This window comes from Phaethon aethereus, assembly GCF_964289735.1.
Source record: "Phaethon aethereus genome assembly, chromosome: 6".
NCBI lineage: Eukaryota > Metazoa > Chordata > Aves > Phaethontiformes > Phaethontidae > Phaethon > Phaethon aethereus.
In genome coordinates, this window is record NC_138580.1 from 7,702,883 (window position 1) to 7,716,363 (window position 13,481).

A 13,481-nucleotide genomic window follows, 5' to 3' on the forward strand; every position below is an offset into this window, starting at 1 on the left:
CCATCAACAAACCTATTTTATTAATATCCTGCCATGCTCTCACTTTTTCCAATGTTTTACCTTCTTCTACAACTGATATTGCCATTGCAGCTGCCTCTTGTCTTTTGGAGGCTGCTGCTGTTCCCTGACTTCTAAGTGCACTTGTGGTCACTGTGTTAGTAACACCTGAAGCACAGCAACAGAACGTGCCTTGTCTTCAGTCACTTTCCTGCTAGTTTTCACCTTCTGTGGAATGATGCCATTATTACTAACAGATGAGGTGTGTCTTAGATGTCTTAAAATAACTATACTATTTCTCTGTCTTTCTCAGTGTCTTTTTTCATCATCTCCTCGTTTCCTACACATTAAAAGAGGAAATACATATTTATTGAAGAAAACATTTAACTTAAATACCTTACATTTCAATTAAATTTTTAAACTAAACTTTTTCACTGGTAATACATAAACTTTATATTTCATGTGCTACTTTCTCATATTTTGATACTGGGTCCAAAGCTTTCTTTAAAACAGTCTGTGAAATTCTGGATCTTGAATTTTTAATGAAAACTGATTAAATCATGAGCATTTTTTGTACAATTTTTCATAAATAATAAACCAGTTCCTCTTTTAGATATTGGCACATGGAAACCAAGAACTTTCATAACCTTCTGTGGTCTAGCAATATTCAAATACTAATTATCTCCATTATCTTAAGAATGTGAGCTGTTTTTAGTGAAAGATACTTAATAGTGGTTTAACTCAGTTTTACAAAGAAACTTCTGTGACTTTAACTATGAAAAATTTCTAGTTGAACTTTCAAAAAATATATAGCCAACAACATAGAGCCAGATGAGATACTGGATTGGCAGCTGTGGACTTCTTCTGATGTTTTTCAGTAGCAAAAAAAAATTCAGCCTAGTCCTGCAAAGCATGCTGTGTAAGAGAAAGAGTTAATTGTGTCTTTAGCTGGCAGCAGTGCAAAGTGGTGCAATTTCTAATTTATCAACCTGCTTTTTTCCATAAAGTATTGGATGTGGTCTGTTTTGGTTTTCTTTCACTTTTTTTATATCAGCATTGGGCCTTCCCCCCGCCCCCCATAGCCATGTCATATGATATAGCAGTTGGGAGAGGTGGTTAACAGATTCTAATTTCCCTGCCCAAACAATGTGCCCTTGCTCAGGAAATAACTTCATGACTCTCAGTAGGCTAGAGAATGAAAATCCAGAGAAGAGCTAAAAAACTGGGGGGGTGGGGAAGGGTAAACCTGTATGAAAATACTTCACAATGTAGAAAAATATACGTAGAGTTCATCAGCTAGGTAAATTGCTAATACCCAGAAAACTGGTGGATATTTTCTTGATCCATTTCTGTTTAATTTTTATATCAGTCAGCTGGAAGAAAATGTCAAATCACAGCTATTAAGTTTGGGGGTAACACAGAAATTGGAATGGTAAACTAGGGCTAGTAGTAGATAGTAACCAGAGTTCATTTAGTATAATCACTTCAGTGCTCTTCAGTGTGAATTTGTACCTTGTGATCATTAGTTCAGATTTTGTGTATGTTCAGGATTAATATGTAGGAAAGTAAGTGATTAGAAACATGAGATCATTATAGATAACTGACTTAACAGGAGTCCATGCAGTTCTATTACCTACTATGCTAGGAGACTTGAGTTTTGCAAGAGAGGAATAAAATGCAAAATTATATTAAAAGGCAAATTTGCCTTCCTGTGAGACTAAAGAAATCTGTCTATACTATCCAAGAGAAATTAGTAAGTAGTAATTTGCCATTAATACAGTAGATGCTGGTCATTAGGCCATTTCTGGAGTATTTTATGTGCTTCTGTTGTCTTTGTGTCTGAATATATGTCAAATTGGAAAAAGATGATGATGAAGTTGCAAGATGAAATGATAGGCAGTCAGGCAAATCTGCATTCCTGTGAGACTAAAGAAACCTGTCTATTCTATCCAAGAGCAATTAGTAAGTAATTTAAATCCCAGTCTGATGGTACCTATGCAAGAAGATTTTCTACCAGTGGAAGGTTCTTTACTTTCCAGATAGAAAGGTATGACAAGGTGCAACGAACAGATGGCGAAACTAGGTAAATTCAGAAAGGAAATAAAGTAGGATTTTTTTTCAGTGAAAATGATCAAAAATGTGTAGTGGATTTTGTTACTTAAAATCTTTAAAAAAAGATAGGTGCTGTTTTTCCTCATTCAGATTCATCCAGGTGTTAGAATGTTGGTACAGGAAACAGATTATTGTATTTTTAGAATGAAGAGAATAAGAATGGGTGTTTACCTGGCCTTCAGGTATACAATGTCAGTTAACTCCCTTTTCAGAGGGCTTAATGGATACTCACTGTATTTGTGCAGACAGTATTACAGTTGCTTTTACTGAGTTGAGTATAAAATATTTATACTTCCAACTATTTACAAAGTGAACTCACTTTTTCAAAGTAAACTCTATTGCCTTCAGCTTTCACTGACATTCAGATAAAGGATCATTGATTATTATGCTTCATGACCATTATTTAATATTTTAGTTTTAATAATGTATTAATAACATAATTTGTGCAAACTTCTAACAGAAAAGTGCTGAAGAAAAAACAAGAAAATGTCTGAACAAGTGTAGATGCTTCCATTAAGTAAAACATTTTCTATTTAAAATATATTAAAAAACCACATTTCTTCCAATTCTTCATACTTTTGATCAAGAAAATGTTGATTGTGATTCACTTAGAGAGGCCCACATGGGGTTCAGCTTGCAACATGAAGCTGTTGATGAAAGATGTTGTCATACAGACTGCAATAATGCAATCCTGTGGTTAAAAGAGAAAGTCTTGGCTAATACACATGCAGATAATTAAAAGGGACATAAGGCATCTAGTGGACATTTTAGTAATTATAGTCTTGATTTTTTGGAAGGAGCATTACAATACAAAGAAGCAGTTTGCTATACTGAGGAATTTTTTAGCATTGGACTTTATGAATCTATTACTAAAATAGCTTCTTTAAGGATTAAACAATATAAAGATGTCATCTGTCTTTTCTTAATGCATCATGCATCCTAATTTAAGTTTCTAGTCCTTTGTAATATTAATTACAGATGGAAATACTGTTGTCTTTAATGGAAATGGTGATAGCTTTGGCATGCTTTTCTGCTACTTGTTCACTTTTTTTGGTTTGTTTGGGGTTTGGGTTTTTTTGCTACCCAGGGGAATTTTATCAAAAAATCACCTAGATGACTTAGTGCAGCTGCTGTGGAGAACACTTTGCTGTAGTTACCAGCATTTGATTAAAGCATCTTGTTTGTTCTTGTAACTTGAACTGAAATTACCATTTCAGTAACATTCTTGGAATTACCTGTTGGGATCAAAGCAGCACCTTCTGAGTTTCTGTAGTTTACATTCGATGCACTATGTTAGGGACTTCAGATTTTTCCAGTACTAGATCTCACTGAGCATTGTTCAAACAGAACTCAGAACATGAGCTTTTACTTGCATACCAGTTAGGTATGTAGTCTGAATAAGCAAAAGCATATTTTCTAATTATCGCATGAAAGTTTAGAGTAGATAAAGAACATTTGTAAATGCAAAGACGGTAATTTGCGGTAGAGAACTTGATGGTGCTTTTGTGTGCCTAGGCAATTATATGCATGTTTGGATAGATGGATCTACATAGGTACGAACTGAATTGAAATACATCTTAAAATTATGGCAAATTTAACAACTAAGGGGTGTTAAAAAAGTTCTAAAGTGTGTTCCAGACCAAGAAACATACTATTTTAATTGCAACTCCAGTTTAGAGAGCAAGAGAGAGAAAAAGCACATTTAATCACAAGTGCAAAGTTTTAAAGCTGTTATGCAAGTTTGCAAAGGAATATTGCAGTTACAATGATGTAAAAGTCAGTTTCTTCCTGTATTTTTAAACTGATACCATTTTGCATGTCTTGAGTTCCATGCACGTTGTGATCAAAGCTCTGTAATGACTTCACAGACACCAGTTCTCAGCCGTGGGATCAGTAATCTGATTATGAATCCATCATACAACACATTTACATTTAATTATTATTTTCTTTTTCATAGTGCAGAGAATTTTCTTCAGTATGTTTAAAACATTATTTTTATTTGCAATTATTAGTGAGAGGCCTTTTATTCAGCAGATTAGAAACTTATATTTTCAATTTAGATACTGCTATTCATGTCATTAGTAGTGTTTTCTGGGCATTTGCCAAAACTTTGACATGAAAAAGGAAGCGGGAAAAGTAGAGGAGAACAGTTTAGGGAAACAAAAAATATCACAAGAGTAAAAATTCTGTTCTTTTAAACATTCACTTATTTGAAAAGCAGGGGGAATTTATAGTTACACCTAATACTTTTTTAGCATGATACATTCTCTGTGCATTTCTTGCATCCAAAGTGTTGTATTGGTGCCTCAGTCTTTTTACGGAGTTTTAAACAGAATAATTTGTAAGAGAGTGTACTTGTAAGCACTTAGTGTCATTTCTCCTTGTCTGTCTTGAATTTGTTGCCTCTGCTTAAATAGTGGGGATGAATGGAGGCTTGCACTTAACTAAATGAGTTCTGATTTAAAGCCTACTGTCAACCTCTGCTGTGTACAGATTTAGTCATTTGTTCATTATACCGATTTGAGCAACTGTATCTCTTCTAAAGTGTAAATGTACCAGGAAAACATACTATTCACAAATTTTATAGAGTATGTGGAATTACCTAATGGTTAAGTATATGAAGCACTGTGGTCTGTGTAACTTTCAGAGCAGCTGCCAATGAGTTCTATCAACCTGAAAGTACTACCATCAAAGAAATAGCGTGATCAACTAAAATGCTCAAATTTGGCTTTTTTTAGTTACTTGTAATTTACTTATAGTGATGTTGTTAGGTTTTGAGAATTTTGATGCTTGAATTTTCCACTGTTACTTTAATATCATCACATTTTTCAAAACTTGGATCATTTTTATTAAAAAATTCTGTTGGATAACTTAAATTTGAACTCAGCTTTATAACGTAAAAAAGTTTGTCCCAGGTTAGACCAAAGATCCATCTGGCTCTTCTTAGGTCTGATATGGATGCTTCAGGAATAGTAGAAAGCAAGACAAGCAAGCCGTCATAGTTGGCAACGCTTAGTGATTTGTATCTCAGTTGCTTCTGGGTTATACCACTTGGGCTTTATCAGAGAAGAAAGCTAAGTTTCCCTCATCAGCTAAAAAGATACACTTAACTGTTTAGCTGGGTAAATCCTACTTTAAAAATGTGGGGGAATGACTAATTCCAAACATAGATATTTCTAAAGAGAAGCTTCTCAGTCCTAATAAGTTACTCATGTAGTTTTACTGTAGCTGTACAAAAAGACTGTAGGGCTGGAATACCTAGCTTTTGTTCACAGCTCTTAGACTGACTTACTCCAGATGGTGCTAGATAAACTGATGAAGGTGCAAGTGATTAGGACTACAGTCGCCATCGGGAGTAGCTTGTACTTTGTCCTTACCTCATTTAACTGGAGGTTATTGCCCCTCAGTAAGCCTTTCTGGGCATATAAATAAATATTTATCTCACCATCCTCCAACTTAGGTGTATGAGTTTTGTTGGTTTGGGTTTTTTGGGCCATGGAGAAAGGTCTTACCAAAAAAAAAGCCAACCTTGCAAACTTGAAGTTTGTTAATTGCTCTTTACCGAGATCAGTAGTGGCCAGCTTGTCTGACATCCTTGCTCAGCTCTTATTATTTGCAGTTAAGTGTGGGCCTGCTACTTTCCTGCTTTGTAAGGGCTTATGTGGTCAAGTGATGTACATAAAGTGCTTTTCACAGAGTCACAGAATGGTAGGGGTTGGAAGGGACCTCTGAAGATCATCTGGTCCAACCCCCCTGCCAAGGCAGGATCACCTAGGGCAGGTTGCACAGGAACATGTCCAGTCGGGGTTTGAAGGTCTCCAGAGAAGGAGACTCCATAGCCTCTCTGGGGAGCCTGTTCCAGTGCTCCGTCACCCTCACAGTAAAGAAGTTTTTCCTCACGTTGAGGTGGAACTTCCTGTGCTGCAGTTTATGCCCATTGCCCCTCGTCCTATTACTGGGCACTACTGAAAAGAGACTGGTTCCGTCCTCCTGACAGCCACCCTTCAGACATTTATAGGCATTTATAAGGTCCCCTCTCAGCCTTCTCCAGACTAAGCAGCCCCAGGTCTCTCAGCCTTTCCTCATATGAGAGATGTTGCAGTCCCTTAATCATCCTCGTAGCCCTTTGTTGGACTGTCTCCAGAAGTTCACTGTCTCTCTTGAACTGAGGAGCCCAGAACTGGACACAATACTCCAGATGAGGCCTCACCAGTGCAGAGTAGAGGGGGAGGATAACCTCTCTCGACCTGCTGGTCGCATTCTTCTTAATGCACCCCAGGATATCACTGGGCCTCTTGGCCACCAGGGCACTTTTCAGTCTTCTCAAGAAGGCCTAAGAAGTGAAAGATAAGGTTAATTGTAACAGTTATTTTTCATAAAAAGGAAAGAAATATTTTCTGCTCTTTGGGTTTTTGTAAGCAGGCTAGCAAAGAGACAGTGAAAATATCTTTCCAGTGAGGGTGAGATTTCTGCAGAAAATTACTGGTTTAAGGTCTAGTACCTTAAATATCTAAATAAAATCTTCTCATACAAATTATTTTCTCACCTGTGACTCTCAAGGCTTTTGTTATTGTTAGCTTATAACACACATACTTTATATCCTATTTTTGGAAGACTTTCAAGGTAGTGTATGGTGTTTTAATGTACTATTAGTGGCTGTTAGTGGAAAGCAATTAAGATGTCCCCTGTCTTAGAGAAATTACTTAAAAGCATCTTGCATTTTTCAGTAACAAGTCACGTAGTTTAAACAAGCTCAACCAGTTTTGACTTTCCCCTCCAGATCTAGGACTTCCTTTCAGTTTGTTGTTCTGCTGGTTAAGACACATCTTTCGGATAATTGCATCAGCTGACACATATAAGAGTGTATGTGGCCTAGAAAAAGAACGGTGCAACTTGTCAGTTTATGTATACACACAAAAAGAACGAGCAAGCACTAAGCTTAATCATAATTCTTTCCCTCCCGAGTCTTCCATCCCAGTTTGAATTTATTGTGGCTAGGAATATTTTAGCAAAGTCCTTCATTACTCAGTTATTATATATATTTAAAATAAGTAACTTTACCTAAATACTTACTCTGTTTTGTTGTTCCACTAGTCCATACAGTACGTGAATTTCCTAGTACTCAGTACTGTGTCTGGTGCGGTGTGCAATGAAATTTAGTAAGCCTCCTATCCTACCTTTATTGACAGCATCAACAAAGAGAGCATTGTGGATGTAGAAGGCGTTGTGAGGAAAGCACATCAGAAAATCGGAGGTTGTACTCAGCAAGATGTGGAGCTTCATGTTCAAAGGGTAAATTTTTGGTCAAATGGAGCACTGGTTAATTGTTTGAGAGATATCTGTCTAGGCTGTCCATCTACATATATAAACTTTGTCAGTAAGCAGTCCCATACTAGAGAAATAAAATGCTTTAAACTACAAATTCCAGTGTATCATATGTAAACATTAAACATTTCTGGGTTTAAGAGATTTGATTTTTAGAATTTCCAGTTTTTATCTTCCATTTGAATTGCAGTACAGATTAAAGTATCTCACTAGAATAATTTTGGCTAGGAATGCTTGTAATTCTAGGTTTCGATTCTTAACTGCAGCAGATATTGTAATAAAAAGTCTGCTGCTTTTTAAGTGCAAGTCAGAAGTTTCTTCTTTATCAGAAAGTTACAACCTTCCCCTTAGTACAATGGAATGGGATACATAACTCTCAGCAAAAGTAAAGCACTGGCTTAGCAGTATGGAAGCTCTTGAAATCTGAAATTCCTGTAGCTTATGCTGTAGGGCTGGAGGAAGTGCAACTTTATAATTTGTTTAAATAGAAAGCATATTTAAACCTTTATGTAATATCCTTTCCTTCTAAAGTTTTTCAACCAAACTGTACGCCTACAATAAAGCTGAAACACAGTTGCCTCAAGAGCAGAGTACAATGGCTATTATAGTTACAGCAGTAAGGTAAATTTTAGCTAGCAGTGTTTCACCAGATTTTGGGGAAAATCTGCAGATTTTGAAGAAACATTTTAATGTATGTGCAGATTATCGTATGCTTGATTTTTCGGAAAGAATATCAAATTCACTGCATCTATGACTAGCCTGTAAGGCAAGGCAAGGGTTTTTTTCATTCTCTGATTATGTGTTAGATATCTCATAAATTTTCAATCTGAAATGGCTCTTTCACATATAATCAGATGATAAGTAAAAATAATATATTAACAATGAGAACAGGAGGATGGCCTTGCTGGAATCAGCATCTAAAACTTTGTGAAATCTAGCAGTTTCAGACCTGGCATTCATGCCAGTAGGCTTGTCCCTCAGGCAGTGTGTACTTGCTCAACTCAATGCTTCCCAGAAGAAAAAAGGATATTTTTAATCTTTAAAAAGGAAAATAAGAACTAAGCACTTCCAGTATTGTCATGAGAACGCACCCATGTATCTCAAGTATTTGAATAAAATCACAGTCTTACAGCTAACAGCCTATGCAAACACTGTTTCAAGTCTGTGCCAGAAATAGCCTTTTGTAAATCACACCTCCTTTTGAGCTGAATTTCATGCTATTTCTGTTCCTGTCTCAATTTCAGATCTATGTGATCAGTTTAGCTGAACCCCGACTGCCCTTACAGCTGGATGATGCTGTTCGGCCAGAAGTGGAAGGAGAGGAGGTGAAAACTTTGCATCCTCAAATACTTTTTATTGTCTTCGTAATTGAACAAAAGCATGAAAGCCAGGAAACTTCCTTAATGCAGTGATTTTGGGGTTTTGTTAGACTTGCATTTTACTTCCTTTGTTATCCAGAACTTTGTTAGAAATCTCTATAGCTTTGATGCCTGATGAACTGTAGTAGAAGGTCAAAACCAGAGGGTTTGCAGTCTTCTCTGTGTGTGTCTTCTGGATCGTCATAGCTGAGTTCTGCCTGTGACCTCTGGGAAAAGTTACACCTTAAGCTTTGCTATGCTGCCAATTTGCTGTATGTTCTTTCTAGAATGATCTAGAAATTCTACTGAACTTAGATGTAGCCCTTGGCTTTTAGCCAAAGGATGATTTTCACCATTGATTTTGTTTTGGTGGGGGTTTTTTTTTGTGTTTGTGGGTTTTGTTTTGTTTTTTTAGGTGTATGTACTCATGATATATTTTTGCATAACTTTTTAGGATGGAAGAGCTACTGTAAACCAAGATACAAGACTGGACAACAGAGTCATTGATCTGAGGGTAAGGAATGTGCTGTGTTGCATGCTTGCCTGCAAGTATTTATTCTTCACATTTCTAATCCTTGAAGCAATAAAAGTCAGGGATTTGATGGAAGTGTATTGTTGGCCAGAGGAAAAATAAACAAAATATTTTTCTATTTGTGCGTGGCATTGTGAAAACACAGTTTTTTTAACTCCTAAATGTTCGCCCTTCCTGACATGAATCAAAGAACATGTATTAGTAATTTAAAGGTGAACATTTAGGATTTGGCATGTGGCCATGTATACACCTGGGCTTTTTTATTTACGAAAGTCAAAGGTGACTGAATAAGGACAATTTAGAGACAACATTTCTTCTCAAATGTAGTCTTTCGTACTTCAAAACTGAGCTCTTACTACAGTTTTTGGGCATAAGATGGTAGTTCTGAATTTGAGGTGCTGTAATGCATATCTGTCAAGTGAAATTGTACCAGGCTATGGTACCAATCTCATTCTCTTTTTTTCTTCTACAGAATCAGTATTTTTTTCCTTTTTTTTCTGAAACACTTTTCTTCATCCAGGTCATAGAGACACAACCTTCTGTGAATTCATATAGCTCTCAAATACTTACTCTTTCTGATCAGCAGCAAAAAACTATCTACTAAATCACTTACAGAACTTTTCTTCTTTTTTATGAAACAGCAACTAACACTAAATGTGTAACTACCTAACCATTCATACTGAAATGAGGCTTTCTGGTCTTTTCCCATATTTGGCTCTCCACAGTAAAATTTTAATTAACTTTTCATTGAATGAAGAGTGTGCTTAGCTCATTTTTATGGTGTATCTAGTAATGCCTTCAAAGTTCTGCTAATGACAGTTTCTCAGTAAATCAATATATGGACCTGGGAAATAAAACAAAAAAATCAGCTATTTATTGGAAAATTTTGAAAAGTTCTGGAACTGAGATGCTTAAAGTGTTTGAATATCTGATCCTTATTTCAGCAACTAAAACTACTTGTGCAAATTGTTTTACTTGGACCAAAGTTAATTGCTTTTCACTTGACCTTATGTATATTACTGAGGAACTTCAATTTGTGATTACTTTTCAGGATACTCAGTATCTCATCATATTGGTTTCTTCATCTGTGTCTTAAATTAAGCTTTTGATCAAAAGAATTCTGTACTAATGGTTGAAAGTGAAAATCATTTAAAGGATCATCGGCTTATGGTAGTGGTAAGGCAGTGTGCTAAATAGAAGGGAGAAGTCTGGGATCCTCAAAGTGCCAAGTTTTACTTGAACGTCTGGTCATGAAGAAAAATACTCAACAGCACTCCAGAGAAACTTAAGAAAATCCATTAAATTAATGAAATACCTGTGTTATAACCTGGAAAGAGCCATGAACCCTAAAGAAAACAGAGAAACAATACAAAAGAAAGTAACAGTTAAAAACACTAGCTGGAAAAAATGGCATGAATATAGCCTTGGCTGTAATTTGGATGAGGGCATTTGCAGAGTAAAACCTAAGAAGGTATATAGTAATGGAAGAAGGAAGACTGTAATACCAGAATAAACACAAGAGATGGAACAGAAGGGGGTCGGCTAAAATTCTTCTGTCCTTGCAGACATTCAGTAGTCCAGCAGGACTCTCCCAATACTTCTTACATATCTCTGCCAGGATAGTACTAGAACATTAGTTGTCAGCGTTTTGCCTGGAGGGTACAGCTGATGAGCTAAGTGGATGCTGCTATGACCTTTTCTAACTTACGTGTCCCAACCATTGTCAGTACATCATTTATTCAGCAACGTTTGACACGTTGTTTTGAGGTCTGAACCTTAACTCTGCTTTCTAGAGAAGCTATTTTTCTCCTTATCTCCAACAGCTGCCGCGGTGTGGTGCTGAACAGCTATTTCATGCTATAACAGGAATTCAGGTTAACTTTTTACGAAACTGATGGAAGGCTGAAACATCAAATCTCAGTGCCTTATGTCTTGTCCTCTGCATGCACCCATGGCTGGATATAACCTGGCCACAGCTTTGCCTTGATTAGGCTTAGGTATCTACCTTGCCTTCCTCCTGTGCATGGGAGAAGTGTCTGTCTCTGACAGTGTCACATTTCCGTGTGTATCTTCTGTTGCACATTTCATTATTTGTTTCAGAACAAAAGCATATTACTTTGGAACAGTAGGCTCATGCCTATTCATAAGTTTTCTTTGTTTGTTCTGCAGGAGCTTTGCCTCCAAGTAGTAATTGACATTCGGTGATTTGGTTACATAGGCTGGAGTTCAGAGCGCCCCTCGTGTTTCAAATGCACTGCATACGTAGGCACGTTCTAAGGAGGATTAGAAGACGTGATGTGCTAAAAGCTCAGAGAGATACCTGAAACCATTGTTAGCCACTGCTCTCCCATATCTCTTCCTTTTAGGAAAAGCAAATCATGGGCAGCGGGGAAGAAATGTTAACAGAGTAGTTCTAACGGAGATGCTGTGATGATCGGTTCCAAGTGTGGGCAGAAGTCCAACCACAGATATATGTGCCATCTAGTTCTGGTTTCCTCAGTGCCCCAGTTTTTTAAGGAAGAAGGATGTCGTCAAACATCAAGAAGAGAAATACTATTTTTTGGAGAAAGATTCAACAAACTAAATGCATAGATCTTGGCTAGACTCAAACTAAAAAAAGTCCTTAGTATGGAATTAAAATTCTTTTTGTCCCTTTAAATACATTCTTCAAAGTAGTTAGGTACTTTAACTAATTTTAAGTAGTGATTAACTAAGGAGTTCATTGGATAGGGCCAAACTGTGATAAAGTTGAGCTATGAAACTCAGTTATTGCATGAATGAAAGGGACTAGATTTCCAAAAATGGCATCACACCATCCAGCTATGATGTATCCTAAGGAGAGTTTGATTATGATGCAATAGAAGGACTGCAATTAATAATAAGGAAATTATATTAGTGGAGATGTAAAATGCAAAATATTCTAGAAAGATTGCAAGACTTCCATTCTTGTGTACATGTGAAAATAGACTGAGTAGTGTACTGTATTTTTAACAGTCTTGCATTTTGGTTGCTGACAAAGATCTTCCAGAGGTGTCTGGTAGTTTTTTTAAGGCTAGGGATGAGAAGTACTTAAATGCCAAGATCCCAAGCTGTTGCTGTAGTTGTTATGCTGATGTATGGAGGGAAAATGGTGATTATTTAGGGTGGAGAGGTTTTAAAAATCCTTTCTAAGCAACGATGACTGACGAAGACTGAATCTGTTCCTGATGGGTTAACTCATAAAATACAGATCACATAATTGTGGAGTAGAAAAAATGTGGATGTAGAGACAAGAGAGGTGGTAAGAAGAAAGAAGAGTCCTTGTATAGACTAGATTTTCTTTCACATAACCACAGGTGACCATGAGGAAACTGCTGTTGAACTAAGTATTTCTTTTTAAAGTCATAGGCTAAAGTCAAAACAGTTGATTCTAGAGATGTTTGATTTGCTGTTCCTTTATTGGAACAATTAAAAAAGGCAAACTGGAGCACTGACTGTGTTTTTAGATCTTTACTTTTCTAAGTCTACTTGTTCTTAAGTTTAACTGAAGTATTCAGTGGTGTGTAGACTTCCCATATCTGTAAAAACACCTACAGGAACCATATTTCATTAAGATCTGCAGTAGGTGAAAAACAATGAAGAAAAGACAAGTGAAACACTGACTTTTGGGTTTTGCTTTTTTGTATGTCTTCCTCTGAAGAAAAAAATCAATCCAGGTTCATCAAGTTTTAATAATGGACCTGACTGATGTCCTTGCTCTGGCTTATTTTTGACGTCCAGCAGGGTTTTTATCTTGACAGTATCTGTCCAAATTTGACTTGAATTATATGCATTTTGCAGTCCGGATGCTATAATTGTGTCTGCTAATGCACAGCTCATTGAGACCAAAGCATAGTCTTTTTAGGGTCAATATTATCCTGTTTAAACTGGTCACAGTAGAGCATAAACATTAAGTTTTATCTCTAACAGTTTATGGATGTCAGTCTGTGTTATATGGTAATCCAACTCTACGCTGATCTTAATGCAGTTTTTTTTCAAAATACTTGATTACTTCAAGCTTGATTTCATTGTGTTGAATTCAATTTACTCATTGCAAAAGCTGTGTTTTTCCAGACTGAATTCAAGCTGTAATGAACAAGCAGATGTACAGTTTATTTTATTGTGGGTAGTGATTTGGT

The 13,481-nt window shown here is 36.4% G+C and overlaps 1 protein-coding gene across 1 annotated transcript in view; it reads left to right on the plus strand.

Moving 5' to 3' along the window:
• DARS1 (aspartyl-tRNA synthetase 1) overlaps positions 1-13,481 on the plus strand; it is a gene marked incomplete at both ends in the record, with an annotated part of 41,211 nt that overhangs the window by 14,200 nt on the left and 13,530 nt on the right. Inside the window, 3 exons of the mRNA XM_082001164.1 lie at positions 7,299-7,401; positions 8,679-8,759; positions 9,247-9,306. Of these exons, the coding sequence (XP_081857290.1) occupies positions 7,299-7,401; positions 8,679-8,759; positions 9,247-9,306 (244 nt within the window). The remainder of the gene's footprint in view (positions 1-7,298; positions 7,402-8,678; positions 8,760-9,246; positions 9,307-13,481) is intronic.